This window comes from Lagopus leucura, unplaced genomic scaffold (assembly GCF_019238085.1).
Source record: "Lagopus leucura isolate 7727_CA_CO unplaced genomic scaffold, USGS_WTPT01 Super-Scaffold_739, whole genome shotgun sequence".
Taxonomy (NCBI): Eukaryota; Metazoa; Chordata; class Aves; order Galliformes; family Phasianidae; genus Lagopus; species Lagopus leucura.
In genome coordinates, this window is record NW_024962255.1 from 5,153,768 (window position 1) to 5,172,539 (window position 18,772).

At 38.3% G+C, this 18,772-nt stretch overlaps 1 protein-coding gene across 1 annotated transcript in view; it reads right to left on the reverse strand.

Moving 5' to 3' along the window:
• The window catches only part of PARG (poly(ADP-ribose) glycohydrolase), a 60,191-nt gene that overhangs the window by 25,698 nt on the left and 15,721 nt on the right, over window positions 1–18,772 (reverse strand). The window contains exons 8-9 of the mRNA XM_042862952.1: window positions 8,138–8,230; window positions 6,577–6,734 (exon numbers count right to left, since the gene is read on the reverse strand). Of these exons, the coding sequence (XP_042718886.1) occupies window positions 6,577–6,734; window positions 8,138–8,230 (251 nt within the window). The remainder of the gene's footprint in view (window positions 1–6,576; window positions 6,735–8,137; window positions 8,231–18,772) is intronic.

The following is an 18,772-nucleotide window of genomic DNA, read 5'->3' on the forward strand; positions in this document are numbered from 1 at the left end:
ATGTGTACAGTTGCCTCCTAAGCAGCACTCTAGAGAGCCAAAGCCATTTGCAGTAGGGCCTGAGGAGCTGAGAGGGAGCAGAATTAGGAGACCTGACTGAAACTGGCGGAAGGGATACTCCATACAATATGACATCATGCAGGAGGAACTGTGAAGGGGGTAGGAGTTCACCTCTTCCACTGCTCAGGGGACTAGTTGAGCATCAGTCAGGGGGTGGTGAGCAACTGCTTGTGCATCACTTGTTATACACACACACATTTGTCGTAATTATTATCCTTTTCTTTTTCTCTTAGTTTTATCTCAGCCCACGAGTTCTACTGTATGATTTTGGGTATTTTTCTCCCCAGTTCTCTCCCCCATCCCACTGGAAAAAGGGGGGGGATGACGATGATGACTGAGTGAATGACTGTGTGCTGTTGAGCCACCTGCTGTGTTAAATGACAACAGGAAAACACAGCATGAACTTACACAAGTCAGGTGCAGTAACATCAGTTCTGTTTTTCTGGTGCTCAGTGTATTTTAATAACATGAATTCCACCCCTCTGTATTAAAACAGCCCATACAGAAAGCAATTTAGAGGTTTCGAATTCCCTTGGCATCAAATAGGAGAAAAACAACACATCCAGTAATTCAATCTCACAGGCACTTTCTTATTTACTGTTGCGTCATGAGTATCAAATGTCATCACATCAAGTTATTTAAGAATGTGCAACATTTTTGTGTTTAATTAGAACTTCACCTTCAGATTAGAGGGTCTTGAGATGCCAACCCTAAGTACTCAGCACCAAACAGCATGGTGCAATGCTTTACACTGAGCATCTAACATAAAACATCTCACAGCACAGTAAAATTCAGTTCAGTAACAAATTAGTGTTTCTGCTGAAGTAACCAGGAGGTACTCAGAGTACTGTGTAATCACTACAGCAATTACTAGACTTATTAAGAATGGTGTCCAATTGAATTGATCTATTCCAAGACCATTTCATCACCTGCCACACAAAAACTTCAATTTTAATTTTTTACAGTAGCTAATACTCTACTTAAATCTAAGCTAATAAGAACGCAGACCCGAGGCAAGGTAACAGGACTGGCTTTGTAGGCTCAGTGTCTAAAACCATAGAAAAACCTCGAGCCACTTTTCAGAGGAGCAATGCATCTCTCAGTCCAAATCAAGTTCTCTTAAAGTCATCAGATAATTTATTCCCCAGAGAATACTCATTAGTGTTGCAAAACTGATGTTGTTTATGAAGAGACAATTGCATTACTGGTAAATTAGATTTCAATTCCCCTGTACAAACCTACTATACAGTTTGCCCATTTCCTTTCATATATTATACATTCCAGAAAAGACATATACATCTTAACTACTGTTTTCCCCCTCTCATTCCCAATCACTTGAAATTGCTTTAAAAGCTTGCTTGATAAAGATGAAAAAGTCAGTCCTACTAGAATACTGGTTGTTGCAGAGCAGAGCATCTCACTAACATACGTGCCAGAAGATCCACCAGGTTTGTGTAATTAGGCATGCTCTCTTTAATTATAATACATCCTCACTTGCTTTGATGGCAGCTACTACAGATGCCTAATGCCTTCAGTTAACTACAGTCGTTTTTCAAAAAAGAACAGTGAACTTACTGTAACTTGATGCTACAACTAAGAACAGATCAAAGGTACAGCAAAAGCAGAAGGGGTCTTTGACAAACCAGTTCTCTTTTTGGTCACCCAGAGAATTGAGGTAAGACTGCAACAGATTATCGCTGTTTGGTTCTTGTTTTTTTTTTTTCCTTTATACATTTCTTTTACACGCAATCAGACTTCATAGCTTTCTAAATTACAAGATGCTGTGGCAGTAAGACACAGGTCTGATAACTCAGAAAACAAGGGCATGAAAGTCTCATCTGACACTCTGATGCATTTGTTTCAGTATTTTCTTACAAATAAATGTAAAAAGAGCACAGTTTTCTCTTAGCTTTGATATATTTCAAGAGGGGAGGGACAATAAGCATTCCTCCCTTTTTATGAAAACAATACACTAAACCACCACAAACTACTCATAGTAAAGATGCATTCTCAGTATTACCATAAGAAACTGCATTCAAATGCAACCATCATCACAACTGTAGAGATCACCTCAGAAGAGCTGATGCAAGTAATCCTTCACATTCAAGCAATATGCAACTTCTACAAAAAGCATCAGTAAGAATGTTAAGAGGACAAATGCAATTCTTTCTGTTGTAATGGAATATTTTTGCACAAAGCTGCCTAATCCATTTCCACGTTAATATATTACATAAACGTTTTTGAGATAAAGATTGAACTTTCAAAATTTGGCTTTATGTTTGGTATAAAGGGAAGCAATGCCTCATGCTATTTTGTATCCTCTAATAATATTTGGCCACTGAACAGACATCCCATTTACTAAAATTCATAAATATCCTGGCTCTCAAAGCTAAACTGTGAATTCCATTTTATTAACTACATTTTTAATGGATTATGTTATTAATAACTTAAGAACTGCAAGAGGCCAATCCTTGCCAAGTCCTAAAGGGAAGAATTTAATTAAATTACAGAGTATTTCATTGTATGAGTGACTTGGCCTCCGCAGCACAACGAACAATCAAAACAGGCACTCGGTGTCACAACATGCTATTAAACTAAGTGCTGCAGTGTCAAATGAGGAATGTTCCCTCTGTCCCCCCCTCAATTGGCAAGAGGGACAGAAGAGATGAAGCAGAGATGATTTATGTTAATACTAACAGTTACAATGGCCTTCCTTCCGATAGATGCAGTTATTAGTGCATTCAAACAGCATGCCATCATGCTACAGTAACAGTGCCAAGCACTGGCGCATCAGAAAAAGCTGTACAGAGAGAAAAAAAGTATATTCTCAGTATTCTGTGTTGAGCATTTGCTGTTATGTCAGATTTGCATCTCGATTGTGTTGGGTGGTAATCACAGTAAGTTACTTTATAACACAAAAACCTACAGAAGGAAAGACTGAAAAGGGGGGGGACATGACTGTACTTGAAAAAAGAATACAGAAAACATAACTGAAGTGTACAAACAGGTACTGATGTTTAAGTCTGTATTAAGTGAATGATAAATGATTGCTGCATAAAGCTGAAAAGCACAAGAAAGAAACAGGCTAAACAGTTGCATTTCTAACCCAGGACACAAAATTCAATTTTTTCAGTCTCAAGAGCAGAGGGAAGGGGTGAAAGCTTTTTGTATTAATGCAGAAAGCGCATACACAGTGAAATTATGGAACATTCATTAAAAATAAGTTCTCTCATATGCACTCAGTAATTTTGCTTCATTATGGAACCACGGCAGATTTTTTTTTCCTGTGCCCAAGGAACACAGTAATCCATTCACGGTCATGCAGCAGACAAATTATGCAGAGGAAAGAACCAAGTCTGGAAAAAAACTGCAGACAATAAGATTGTGGGGGAGAAGAACTACTGTGTAGAACAATCTGTTACGCCCATTCCTAAACAGGGCAGAGCAATAGTTCCCAAAGCCTTTAAATCAAAACATTAGTATCAAGAGAAAAAATGTCATAAGCACTTTAATTCCAGCTATTGCTTGCTGCCTTTTGAATGCACCCAGCTTCACGACAGGCTTCTCTGTAAAACCTGAAAAAATACATGCTGCAGTGAAACAAACCTTGTCATCTTCACAAATCTGAAATAGCTAAAAAAGTGGCATTTTGTTGTTCTTGCTTGCTCTTACAGAACTAACTTTCTGGGGTGAGAAAATACAAGACTAACAGAAAGAGGAAAAAACAAGTGAGGTACCATCCATTCTCTTCCCATCATTTTAGAGTTCATCTAAGTCTAGTCACAGACAGTAACATGATGAAAAACAGTGTAACTTCTTGTAGTGTTCTCTTCACCACTAGACAGGCTTCAGCTGTTACCCCATCAGTTTCCCTCTCACATGCTGTTATTTTTAGCTACTGCCAGACACCTTTCCTACTTCACTAACCTGCACTTTGAGTTGATAATGAACAAAGGGGTCCAACAAATGATTAAATATAAAGTATTAAGAAGGAAATTGTTCTTCTATAAAAATGCATAAATTGGCAAACTCTTGAAGAACATTTTTAACCCTTAGGAAAGGTAGAACATCATCTCTCCTTCTTTCTTCCAGTTTGGTAAGCATTCTTGCACTTAGACAAAAGTGTCTTTCTACCTTACATGGCCTAAAGCTGAGTATTACATCATATATAATGTAAAAGGAAGATCTGAAGACTGTTGTATTATCCCTTCAAAATAATAATACTGGAATTCACTGTGAGCCACGGCACTTAGAGGCAAAGAAAGAGAAAACCAAGGACTGACCAGAATAAGGCACAAATTCTGAAAGTTTAAGTGCTTTTACAGGTTATTTTTAAAATATATGGCAGTAATTTATTTCCCTAATACACAGTCAAGACTATTTTATTTTAAAGTAGTTCAAATTATCATGTTCTGAGTTAACCACTACTGCTACACTGTACTACTGTGAATTTATGCACCTGTGCAATGTTCATTGACTGTGAATGCATTCCAGCAACTCTGCAGCATTTCACTGGGTAGCTGATAATTTAACTAATTGATACATAATATGCTGAAGTCACAATAAAAACTTGATACCTTATAAGTCCTTAAAAAAAAATCATCCGAAAGTATGTAGATGGAGCAGTTAAATGGAACCCTGTCCAGACCCTTACTGCACACTTCTACTGCACTGGACATAAGCCTACCTAATGAACGGATGGTTACTCCCCAGTTAGTTGTTACTATGAACACGCTGAGCTCTATGAGGCACCAGAACTTCTCTTCGGTATGCCACTGCCCCGTTGGAACAAAAATCTGGTCAGCAGACCTGTGCCAAGTACAGTTTTCTGGTCTCTCTTCAGAATACACAGTGTAGATAAGCTCATGCTAGCCCTTCATGACAGCAAGCACCAAAACCATTACTATTGCATCAGCACATCTGACTTGCTTTATTTGGGGAAGTTCAAACTTGTTGTGGCTCTTATGACACAACTAAGTGTCCAAGAGTCTGGATCACAGGTAACACAACCTTCATATTTCATCTCAGTGTTCAGAGCATATAAACTACATGTATAAACTACAAGGGAATAAGAAAACAGATAATAAATGTTTAAATGCAAGGTTGACCCATTTGTATTACTAATCAGAAGTCTGTGTGGACTTCGTACGCTGCAGCAGGAAATGCCCCCATCCTCTATTTCCTTCCATAACTGAAATAAGAACATTTAAGAAATAAAAGACGCTAGAAAAGCTTTAGTCAAATCTGTATGCATGCTAGTGTTGAGGGAAAGAAAAGAATATGCATTTGTTTAGAAATCAAAATATCATCAGTCAAATTCATATCATGGTCTTAAAATTTTACTAGGTTGATGAGGAGTGAAGTTCTGTTAATCTCTGTAATCTGTAATTAATTCTGTAATCTGACTCAATTTGCAGATTATCACTGCTGACACAAGATGACAACAGGAACGTGGCTGGGGGAACGCTGAGTTTTCCTTTAAATACATATAAAATATACAAAGCTCAACTGAAGTATGTCATTTGTAGACAAACGGCTACGAGGAAGAAGAGAATTGCATTAGCTTAATTATGTCCATGTAGGAGTATTTGTGCATGTGCGCACACAGAAACAAAAGGAAAACTTGGAATATAAAACATCTTCCTGTGCACAGGAATCTTTCTTACAGTTACATGGATTTCTGATCCCTGTTTAAAAAAAAAAAAAAAAAAAGAAATGTAAACTCTTGAAAACAGTGACAACAACCTTCTAAAAACATGGAAGAAGAAATAGGTTTCTCCCCTGAATGACAACAATAATATTTTCATTGAAGGATTGTGAGAATCAAGTGTTGTTTCTGCATTAGAATTGTATAATATTATTTTTATTTTATGATCTCCGCTATCATAGTTCTTTCTGGGAGTCCCTCTACTTAACTTGGGGAAGATCTCTGATAAGTTTACATCACTTATCGTATAGACGAACCTTCCCAGGGATGCGTACTCTGTATATAAGTGTATATATGTATATTTTGTCACATACACTGCAAGAATATCCTGCCCGAGAGCAAACCAAAGAACAAGTCATGGCCTGCCCGAGGAAGCACCTGAAGAGACATTGGGAAGGCCTGACATCATCCCCCTACTGCTCTTTGTTTAACGATGATGACTTTAAAGAAAATCACCATATCAATAGGACAAGGAGAGCACCGAGACATCTTGGAAACAACAGGATGACTACTGACTGGCACCAGATAACAAATAAATTAACAAGTAAATAGCAAATGTAAAACCTTCTGCTAAGATTGTGAACCTGGAGTACCCAGCCATTGGGGAAACAGGGGAGGGGGGAGGCAAGGGGGAGAAAACAGGGTATAAAGGCTGTCATGTTGTGTCCATAGGCGCGCTCCTACTTGCAGGACGCCCGCCATTGCAATCGCGAATAAATTCTGCTTTTATCAGAGATACCGTCCTGACAAAAATTACTTGGATTATTTCCAACAGGATTATCAGCTCCATTTCTTCCTAAGTGCCATACCTGTTGAAGTTAATGTCTGGATAACTGGAATACTCAGACTTCATCTTCGCATTGCGACGTGGAAAAGTACAGAAGAAAGCATTGGCCAAAAAACTAGCAATCTGTTCCTGTGACATTGTGATGGAGTGATTCATCTTTTGTTTCAGTAGAGGTATTGGCTACCAAGTGGGAACAAAAGAGGTGAGGGGGAGGGAGGGCCAGGAGAAAAGGGAGGGAAGGAGAGAGAAAAATAATTAGCTTACCCATTTTAAAAGAAAAAACAGGAGCACAAAATTACATTTGTTAAATTAGAGCAAGACTAATTTAAGCCAGTGGTGAACCCTTTAATCAGCAGAACCATTAAAGTCAAGAACAGTTTATTCAAGACAATTGGGAAAAGGCTTGCTGACAAACTGCAGATTTCTAATCAATAATAAAAAAGAGACCAAGAAAACGTAACTAATCAAACAAAATCAGTGGAAACTGAGGGGAAAAACATGCAGTATTTGAAGTTTCTGGGCAGTCTTAAAAACTGAAGTAAAAAAAAAAAATCAGCTTTGATAGCTGAATAGCTAAGAACCTACTAAGGAGTTTTCAGCTACAAAAACCATGCTTCATAATTTACAAAGGAAGGTGGAGGTCTCCACAATTGTCACCCAGTGGCCCCATTTTTTTATTCCCGGCCTCCCTGAATCAAAACAACAGACTGATAATCTTTGCAGAAAGTAGATTATTAATAGATCTTTTATAATCAGAGGGAAAAAAAAAAAAAAAAAAAGCTTTTATAATCAGAAAAGCACAGCCTAATTTCAGTCTTTTATTTGGTGTTTTGACTCTGGACAGAGTTTCTCCAACTTAGAGAGAAACAAAGGAGTGGAAACCAAACTTAAATATTGCCACCTTTCCTGTTACTAGGCTTTGTCTCTTGATATGAGATTTTCCCTCATCATATTCCACTCATTCTATTTAAAAACGATATGCTTACGTGATAAGGACAAAAATGTCTCTTTACCAAGAAGTTCAGTAACAGTTGTAATTAATCCCCTCGATAGCAAATAGAGAACCATTTTGACTGCCTCTTCCAACATTTTCAGCCATCACCATTAGCTTAGCTCCAGGAAGCTAAACAGACATGACTTAATCCCTTTAGTTGTGAATACAGAAGCAGTTGCTAATTTACACTGTTGAATACACAGCTCTGTTGACTCCACAAGACAATTTCTTTCATTCTTATAATTATTACATTCACTGTGTATCTCATTCTGTCTTCTGACTATTTCATTAACAAGCTATATCACGATGTCTGAAGTCACACAGAGGGGAGGATAGAAACCTTAAAAGCTCTCTCCAGTAAGTTCTATAAGTCTAGTTTTACATATGACAAAAAAAAAGTCTGACAAAATTCTTAAACGTTTATACTGCTTAACACTACAAATACTTCTCTTCATGATAGGCATTACTGCAGGGCCTAGTGAGTCCTGTGTTTGACTGTGTTTAGAAAGTTGCTAACATCATAACAAACATCCTCCCAGCAGCTAAAAAACTGGTTTGCTTGAGAGCACTTAGCTTAGTGTTTGCTTACCTGTGTGCAGATGGTAGGAAGACAGAGTGCCAGCTTGACCATATCAGGAAGAATTGACTGGAATAAATGCTGGGCCTCTGCATCTTCAAGAACCTAGTTAAAAAGGGAAATCAGTAAATAAACAACAATTTTAAAAAGCTTTTAAACTCAACAATGACAAAATGTACAAAGAAGGTTTTGAAAACAGAGCTTTCAAAAGAGATGAAAAAGACCCTATTAGCCTAATGCAAATCAAATGCTTACAACTTTTTAATCACAGTATCTCACTGAATTTTACCGACCAATAGCCCTTTAGCTTGAAGTACAGGAACAACTTTCTCTCAAAAGCTGCAACTGAGAAAGCATGTGATCAAATGTACTACGAAGGAATCTTAAGTTTATTTGACTATGTTCTTCAAAACAATTAATGAATTTCATAATATAAAAAAAATTTCACATAAATTATGTTCACAACATAAATAATATAAATCATTACATTACCACTAAAACATTCAAAGGATTAAATTTCCTTTGATAAAGTAGGCAAGCATCTATGACATTGCCCTGTTAAGGATACACTGCTGTGTCAGACCAATGGTCCTCAGCATCTGCAACATGAGATGCTGTAAGAGCATGCAAGCCTGGCAACACCCCATCACATTCCCCCAAAATCCAGAGCCACTGGCTCACACATGAAAATGGCTGCAGCCTCAAGTTCCTGCATGCTGAAGCTGCGAGGTCTTCAGCTTCTTTCTTTAACCTGTGTTTCCAGAACTGATGGCACTTAAAAGACAGGCACAGGTACATCCAGGTTTCAGAATGCTTCTTGGAGCTTTTACACTCAAGACCTAGTCATGTCAAGCTCCTCAGCCTTATTCTCAGCTCCCATCCTACACTGTCAGGCCCACTGTTGCATGTTTGGCTGCCAAAGCACACAGAGTTGTCAGCACTGACCCAGAATCTCTCTTCTCAGTCACAGCCGCCAGCTCTGAGTTCAACCAAAGGAAAATAAGACATTTACTTAGTAAAGCACACTGCACTGCATATGATACAAGCCGGAAACATTGTGTAAAGGCCCACAGTTTCAGTTCTTCCAAGATCTCTGAAACAACTAAGGATGCATCCCTCTGCATTACTCCATTCTATCTGAAGTGATACAAAAGAGACTAAGTGTGCTCAGGAAGTTTAAAAACAAACAAACAAAAAAACAACATACAAATACTCTCAAAGGACAAACAACACATGGCAGGGAAGTGTAGAGAGAAATAGAAGAACAATGCCAGTACCTACAGTCACTTCCCATGCACTGTGTATGTTGTTCAGGGGGATATACAGAAATTTTAAGTTGAAACAACAACTTCCAAAGAACAGCAAGCCTAAAAGATCTGAAAAATACTTAATTGAGCAGGAACATAACACTTTGGTTAAATGATTTTCTTTTCTACCGTCATTGGCTGCATACGCACTCACATTTTATATAGTGCAGGTCAGATATTGCAAACAACCACCTCATCTTTACCATCATCTGCTTTCTGCTCAGGAAACTTTTTTTTGTTCTTAGATACAATGTTTTTAAGTACCAGAAAGAAACAAAATCAGTATTATGAACCTGAAATTCAGACCTCAATAAATAAAATGAATATGTAAGTTAAACCTATTCAAAAGATGACATTTAACCTCTGATGTCTACTGGGCTGTCAAATTCTGATATTCTCTCCCCTCTGGGCAACGCTTCCTCTCTTTTAAAACTGACATATAAATAGTGGCTGCCATGCTTTGCTGACTGCCACAGAATATGCAGTATCACTTATCTGGTGACACACAATGGCACCGGACTTTGTCAGAACTGTCAAGGCTTCAACCTTTTCTTTATGCTTCTTTTAAGACAACACAACAAGAGTATGAGACAATTTCTTCCCTAAGCAGAAGTAGGGCCAGGAACTGCTCAGCTGATGCAGAACACGCAACTAGGAAGTTCACTTTTGTAACTTAAACTGTGCTGCTTCTTCTCACCTTCCTAATGCTATTATTCCTACACACTATTTTTACTACATATCCACTAGAAATCCATCTAAATCTGGGACTGTAAATGCTCAGATGCATTTTCACAGTACTTCAAGCAGATTATTCCTACATCTACATAACAAATGAGTGTTTGTTGTTGTGTTTTGTTTTTTAAAGGGCTACACTACCACAAGACAAATCACAACATCCCACAGCATAAAGATGATCTATGTGAGTGCTAAGCTCACAGACCTTGCCAAGGAACTCTCACCTCTGTTCTTCTCTAGCTGTAACACCAGGAAGCCTAAGCACTCCTGATTCTGAATGCTCTCCTATTTAAGCACAGCTTTAACTTCTCCCCAGAAGCTCCACCTGATAGATGTTCCACCATGTAAACACTAACCTGGGAGAACCTCGCAGCAGCACAAAGATACCTGGTCACAAAAATGAATAAAGATTTTTTGAGAAAGAAACTCTTCAGAAGCAATAACTTGTACTGATTTAAAATGCAGCATATTTGGAGTCATATTACATATCCTTATTTATTGGTGCTGAAAGAGCAATGTGCCATTCTTCACCCCCAGACACATCCACCCCATGTTCCTGAGATCCTTCAGCTTGCTAACCCCACAGGATAATAATCTGAGGGATCATGTTCCACTGTATTAGCAAATCAAACCAGCCTACCAAAAGGTCCTGAAACACTGATGTGGTGCAAGGCAGGGGCACATGAAAGAAAACCAGGCAGTCCCCTTGGTCAGCAGAGTACAAAGGCAACTGTTCTCACTGAGGAAACAGTGGTGTAGTTGGTGTGAAGCTGTTAAGCAAGCATCTTAACAAAACAAACACGTGCAATCTTTTAAATGGTTATAACTATGCAAAAGTTAAAAGACTGAATTTCAATTTTGAATGCTTAGTATTTGCATCTTAAATTATTAATAGCCCTCCAATCATGCAAAAACAAATTAGGAAGGAAATAAAAGCAGTGGTGTATGGGAACTGCTGAGTCACGGCCTGAACCTCTGATTGACCACCTGAGGCGAGCCATGAGCCAGCCAGAGGAGCACAGGTGAAGGCAATTCAGCTGTGCTGCCGGAAGGGCTGGAGCCAGGCTCCTAGGCCTATTGAAGAGCTGGCTACCAGTGGGGATGGATCTTGTCTGGAAATCCCTCCTTCTGGTGTTTTGTGGTGAGCCCAACATAAGGGTAAACCTTCCATTTATTCTCTTTTGTTATCATAATCTACTTCACTCTCTTGTTTATTTTGTGATTGTAACATCTTAATATCCATTGATTATACAGAGTGGGTATTTCTAAGGAAAAAGCTACATAGAATCAGAGTTAGAAAACACAAACTGCCTTTTTCCAAAGAAATCACTCGGTGATTTCAACTGCATTTGCACTGGGGTGATTGAACAAATTAACATGATATATATATCATTAAATAACATTAAACAATTAACAATTAAAATAACATTAGGGCTCCAAACCATAAGGTGCAAATGGCTCTTCAAGCAGCAGCACAGGTGAGAGCTCTTGGCCAAACCTGCGTTGCGATTTTGCAAAATGAACATTTATAGTGCAGCAAAGAAGCTCGACTAAACACTGCTGTAAGTAATGGCCACCTGTCACTATAAACTAGTCCTCCAAAATTTAATGAATGAGCATGGCTGACAGTTCAAGTAAGAAGAATCTGAGGTAGCACGGGTTGATAGCCATGGTAGAGTTTAAATCTAAATCTGACAGCTCATCAAACCAAACAAGCTATGTATACAGAACAGAAGCTTGGACATCTCCATCTATCACATGGGAAGGCAGAATAATCAGGTTAACAGGCAAAGCAATGTGCTAGGACAGCAGTGGCTTAATGTTCTCAATTTGTTTTTATTTCCTCACATTATCCTTTTGTGGCTGGACGATGACCAACTGAACCACTTTCTCAAGGATAGAGGGGGGAAAAGAGGCATTCATTGAGACTTCTGATCCTCTCATTCTAAGGGATTACAGCCTTCTGAATTTTGTTTCCTTCCCAGCTGCCACTGCGCAGTCTGAGCTTAGAACTCATTTGTTTGCACTACAGCTACTCGACTGAGCTGCTTTCCCAGTAACAGCCTTACTAATTATTTTAATGTTCAAAGTCATAAGGTTACAGGTGGTAATGGTCTCCAATTAATGAATTAGACAAAAGGAGTAACTTCTTTGTACTTACAGTAAATTCATTCCCCTAATTTCAAGAATACTTTATTTTCTTCAGTAACTTCAGACTGTCTTAAACACTCTCTATTTTTACACAACACCAAGATGCACATGATGAATACTTTCAAGCTAAGAAACTCAGTTGCAAGCAGAAGTGCAGCATGGTGCATGGATAATCTACCTAGACAACACTACTACACTCCTTCAAGTTTGCAATTCAAAGAGAAGAACTTAAAAAGATGTGACCAGAGGAATGCTACTCACACTTCTGCCAAGAGAAGGGCTTGCCCAGTGCCACATGCAAGGAATCTGGTGTGAATCTGAGCTATCAAGCCTAACACAACTCAGAATGATTTTCTCAGACTTTTCCAAAGTGTTCCAACAGACTTTTTCTATTCATAAGCATTTCAAATGCTTTTCCCCTCCCATTCATACCATCTGTCTTCCAAAAGGTTCCTTGTCACTGACTTGAGATAAAAGCTCAGCTGTCTGCAAGATGAGCGTGTCCACTTCTCAATAAGGACAACGTTTCAATAAAAAGTGGGAAATTCAAATATTGCTAAGTGTATTCCAAAGATGTTCAAGACAACCTGAAGTATCTCCACTCATAGCAACATTTTCCTTTAAGATGATGCTTATAGAAAAATATATTTAAGCAATCCCACAGCCAGTCCTTGGTGCAGTGTGAAATGTTTTCCTGTTCCCTTAATGCCCCAACAGCCAGTACTTATCTGCTCGCTCTCCTGCCTCGTACAGATGTCCAATGCTTTTTGTACATGCTCCTCACTGTCAGTGAAATAATCAAGTCATCATCTATTACATTTGAGTCTTTTACCAAAGACTAAAACAGCCTCAGATTGCCAAGGTGCATTCTCTCTCTTCCCGTAGCCCTTGTTACACATGCTTTCAAATGCTTGAGAATCCTGAAAACAAACTGACTCAGTAGGTTATTTAAAACAGTTGGAAAGAGAACTTAAAACAAAAATTGAACCCAAACAAGTGCTGATCATATGTAAAACAAAAACTGAATACAAACAAGTGCTGATCACATGTCTTTTAAAACTAATATTAGCTAAATACACCTGGAGGGAAAAAGCTTCGAAGTCATACTCCATGTGAAAGAGTTTTCTTCTTTGAAATAGATTGAACAGATGAAATCCATTTAAACACACACCTAAATTACAGACATACCTGGAAACAGACAGAGACACTAGGCTGCAGCCCACTGACCTGTATGCATAACAGACTATTTGTCATAAGGCAAAAAATTATACGTATAAACAAGCTTGAACTCTGGTAGCAAAGTCAGGAGGAGAAGGCTGAGAGGGACACAAACCCCCTCATGTTTTTGTTTAGATTCTGTTTTACTAAATTAATGAACTTACATAGCTGCAGGAAAGAATATACTGACATCTGGCTCCTTATAGCTAGTTCCCTTACAGAACTAATTCAGCAGTTACCTAAAGACCTAAAACACATTTGGATGTCAAATCCATTTCATTTCTTGAGCACTTGTCCGATTAGAAACCAGAGAAAAGACCAAGTAATCTTTGGAGGGAGGAAGAAAAAAAACAACACAGAACCAGATTATGCAGGAAGAATCTTATTTGAGAGAAAGAATGCTTCTGACATTTATCAAAACCACCAACTGACACTTCAAAAGGAAAAAATAAGACAGCTAACAAGACAGAGGTTAATTCATTTTTGTTTATTTTTTTTCCTTGAAGCCTCATTCACGTCTTCTGCCAATCCAGCTCTGAAATGCTCTCTCAGGTGTATCATCCCTAACAGCAGCAGCTTTGCTCTTAAAGCTTTTCAGCATTCGAGATAAAATACAATCGTTTATGAGAGAAAGGAAGAGAATATTTTTGCATCTCCCTCTAATGGTTTTAACACATTTCATACTTCACAATACTGGTACTCTAAACTCAGCCACTGTCCTACTGTCAACGAGTGAAACCTGAATCCTGATTTGCCATGAGCTCCAAGTAAACTCCACCTGTACATTCCTAAAAAGCAGTCCTATCCTGAACAGAAGAGCCACAACCACTTCCAAAGCAAGGGCAGATTCCTGTAAAGAAGACCAAAAGACAGCTTTCCAAATGCTTACGATTTTCTCTAGGCAAGTACAACAAGCTGAAAAGGGCAATTGTCTTGTTTCTACAGCAGAGCCTACAGAAATGAAAACCTCCATCTTTTAACCAACTGCTATTAGGTAAGCATGAAAAAGATCTGTGCCCAGGTTCACCCCAATCTTTTGCCTCCCCAGAGCGCTTGTGTTGCGGGAGGGGAATGAGGTAGAAGTTTAATACCACTATGATTTTGAAATCATCTGCTAACAACTTTTGAACTGACATTCAAAAGTCATCACATTTAACTACAGCTATTTCAGAGAGTTTCTCATGAGTGTTGATGACAACCTTTTTTTTTTTCTTTTTTTTTTTTTTTTTTTTTTTTTTTTTTTTTAATATATTATCAGTGTTCCAGACATCACAAATCTAATGGCATAAAGTAGCTAAGGAAAACCACAGCAACCAAAATAAGTTTCTTATACTCATTTGGGATAGAAGACATCTTAAGAATGTATCTTCACATATCCACAAGTACTTCAGACACAATATAAGTACAGCTCTACACCTGGCATACACAGCAATCCCTCCCCTGATAATTCTGAGATGACACAATAGTCACTGTGATGGTGTTTACAAAATAACACTTAAGACATTCAACTGGTTCACTGGGAAGAAGAAAAAGTAACAATATTTATTTAGCTCACAATAATAAGCCTGTCACTCAGCACACATGGCTATTTCACCTTGACAATGCTGAGCTACTAACGTCTTTCAAAGCATACAAGATGCTTATTTCCCTCCAGAAAAGCTTACATTGCGTACAATGGGGACAAATATTTCTGATGCTATGAAAAGGAAACCCTCCGTGGCACATTCAAAAGACCTTTCAGTTTAGATTTGGAAAAGACAATCTGATGTAATGAAAATTGTCTGAAAACATCTGGACTAAAATGAAATCTGGCAAAGAACAACAGATAGGCTATTTTCAGCCTTGGGACATTTGATTTCTTGCTTAAAAGCCTACCTCTGCCGTGTTGACATCTCTGTACAATGCTCACTTCTGTTAGTACTGTCCAAACAATTATAAAAATGATTTATCAAAAAACCACTCACCAGAACAACGTGGTACTTCAAAATTCTCTCTGTGCCAATACCACTGATTACAGCAATTGTTTGTTTATTATTTTCCAGCAAGTCATTCAAACAACAAAACATACAGGAAAATTTCTAAGACCTGCTAGGAGACACATGACGTAAAGCATTATGTGAACCAAAAATTTCCCAAGACATGCACATACTTAACAGTTGCTAAAACTGTTCCTAAAAACAGTGTAATCTGTTTCAAGAAATGAATGAAAATGCAGAGCTCAACCACAATGCAACTAGATTATTCTACAGTCACATCATCCTCACGTATGTTGCACTTAGAGTCTCTTATTTAGATGAGGATACGGAAACAGTGGTAGAAAATGGAAGGATAGTTTCTAAAATCGTCCGAGTAACAATCTTAAGAAGATGAAGAAATTAAGTTTAAGGTTATTTAATAAAGGTTATTAAGGCTAAGACCACAGCCTGTGCTACTCTGTGACTGTAATGCTTTGCAATTGCAGTTTTGGAAAGGAAGCATTTCTTAATTTCACTCCTATCAGCTCAGAGATCTGAAAACACAACCAATTGCTGGAGAGGAAGCTGACAGCTGTGGTAGAGTCACAAGTGCAAACACTGGGCTGTCAAACACTTAGCACGCTTCCTCAACTCAACAACTTGCATCTGACCCATTTTCTGGAAGTGTTCATGCCAATGCACTACTATACTGTGTATACTACTATAATGTGTATTGCTTACACATTCCAGGGAGAAACTGAACCTTCATAACAAACACAGCAGGCACATTCTGTAGGTATTGCCCACGTTTCACCTTTTAATGCCAATTCAGCACCATAAGCTCACAAGGTCTTCCAGTGAAAACTGCTGTGATTTTCTTCCATTTGTCTGAATTACTCCTAAGCACATGGCATTGACTAACAGAAATAAAACTCATCATATGCTGCACCTCTCAGACCACCCTCCTGTATTCTGGAAACCACACAGAACATCCACTAAGGAAAAAAGCAGTATCTTAAACTATGTATCCATATAAATGCCAAAATTTAGATAATATATCATATGGACGTATGATATTTACAGAGAATAGGAAAGGCTGCATGTATAAAAGATATTTTTTGCATATTTGTACTGCACATACTTAGGTTTTAAGTTTCTATAACAGATAAACGTTTATCAAAGACTGCACACAAGACAAACTAGCATATTACATTGTTCCTTTCCCTTCATGCCAAAGATTTCTCTCAGCAATCAAATAGAAGAAACTCCCTTTTTTAAAGAGTGTTAACGTGTTTCATTCAATTTCATAGAATAAATCCTAATATACAAATGAAGCAGCTTCTTTTGTAAAAGAAAACAACTGTCTGTAATACAGTTTGGAGAACAAAGCGTTCCTTACACAAAATGCTGGATTACACAGGAATCAAAGGCAAATAAGATGACAAGAATCAACACACAGATTGACTGGCTTCAGACAGCTTTCTCAGAAGACAGCAAGACAAGCAAACATCCACAGTCACTGCAAGCATGCACATGCTTTTCCATACATCAAAAGCCAAATGCAGCCACTGGAAACTGAGTATGATAGAATGGATCATAAGAGAATATCTCTCTTCACAGAGATACTAATAGCAAAACCTGTCCATGCCTTCCTATTTGCATCAACCAGGCACGAAGGGGCTGAAGTTCTGCAGTGTGCCTGAAAATAACAGATTTTCAAAGGCATAAGCACTGTCAACTCATGTTTATTTGAAGTGTTTTCCCTTCACTCCTTTGCCCCCAAAAAAAGAAGCATACAGTTTCTCTTACATTTCAGCAACTTCTATTGGTGCTACATCAGAATACAACCTGTATGACAAGGTCATTTCTGTCCCCCATCTTCAACTCAACGTTCTAAGAATGCAAAAATGGACAAATGATCACTGTAGGCACAAACCTTATCCAACTGGGATTAAGAAAAGACCTAGAAAAATTCAACAGCAAGCAATGCAACTCATCAGCAGCACTCCCTCAGAACACTGCCTTTGCTTGGAGTAATCAGCATTCCAAACATCTGCAGAGATCATCACAGTAACTACATAGAAGCCAACAGGATCTCCCTATTAGGGATTTGTACAAATACTTTTCAAAACCTGATGTGGACACTTAGCATCCTCAGCATTACTTAACAAGGAGTTCCACGACATTACCTAATTAATTCATTCCTTTTGTCAGTTTTTGAAAACCATACCTGCTTAGAACACTCATACAGTGCCCCTTCACTGTTGTACTAGAAGAACAAGCACTCATTTCCTCTTCACTCTCTCTGCTATTCTTTTAGGATACCACTGTCATATTCACTCCTCATCTCTCTCCCAGATAAAATAAAGAAATGAGACAGTCCTAAACCATTTAGATGTTCCTTATCTGCAAGCTGTTACATACCCTTATTTCACTCCTGCCTCTTCTCACTGCAGTTTCTCCATCTCCCACATACAAGCTTTCTACCAGAGAAGGATTCCAAACAAATCCATTATAGACACAAAGTGAACACCTGGAAGATGTACCATGATGCATTTTTCAGATCATTCACAGAAGCTCCAAGACCATCACTGATTATGCCACACAAATTTACCTGAACTACCATCTTCACTCTATGCTCCATAAGAATTCAAGCTTAGAGTCAAAGTATTCACAGTTTCTACATGTGAGTAATCGTCAGAGGCTACAGTTTGTCTTTTAATCTCACATACAAGTTCTGGATTTAATCCTCTTCAGCACTGAATAGTGTGAGGTCATTATATTACAAGTAATTTATTTGCCCAAACGTTGAAGGATGACAGACTACTTCTCTACGCCTAAAATGAAGTTGCTACTGCTGGAGATTAATGCCTCAGTCTAATAAGCCCTGAATGACAACTTGTTCTTTTATGTGCTCAGGAAAAAGCAAAAGAGTGTGGACGTTCCTGGAAGGAGAAGGGCCCATCCACAAGGAAGAACAAGCCAACAAACCGAAATAAGCAAACAAGAAAGCCTACTACAGTACCTAGCACTGTTGATCAAAAGGTTGCCAACCTAACGTGAGTGAGGACCATTCCTATAAACAATGCTCATCTGGAGCAGGTTGCTGTGGGTCTCCAGATAGCCAGATCTACAGCAGTTTCTTCACAATTCCTTTTCCACTTGCTGTTTACATTTTCCTATCTGCCTTCTAGCTTATTTCTAGGAAAACAGATGGAAGAATGACTTTCAAGTTGTATGGGAACTGCTGAGTCACGGCCTGAACCTCTGATTGATCACCT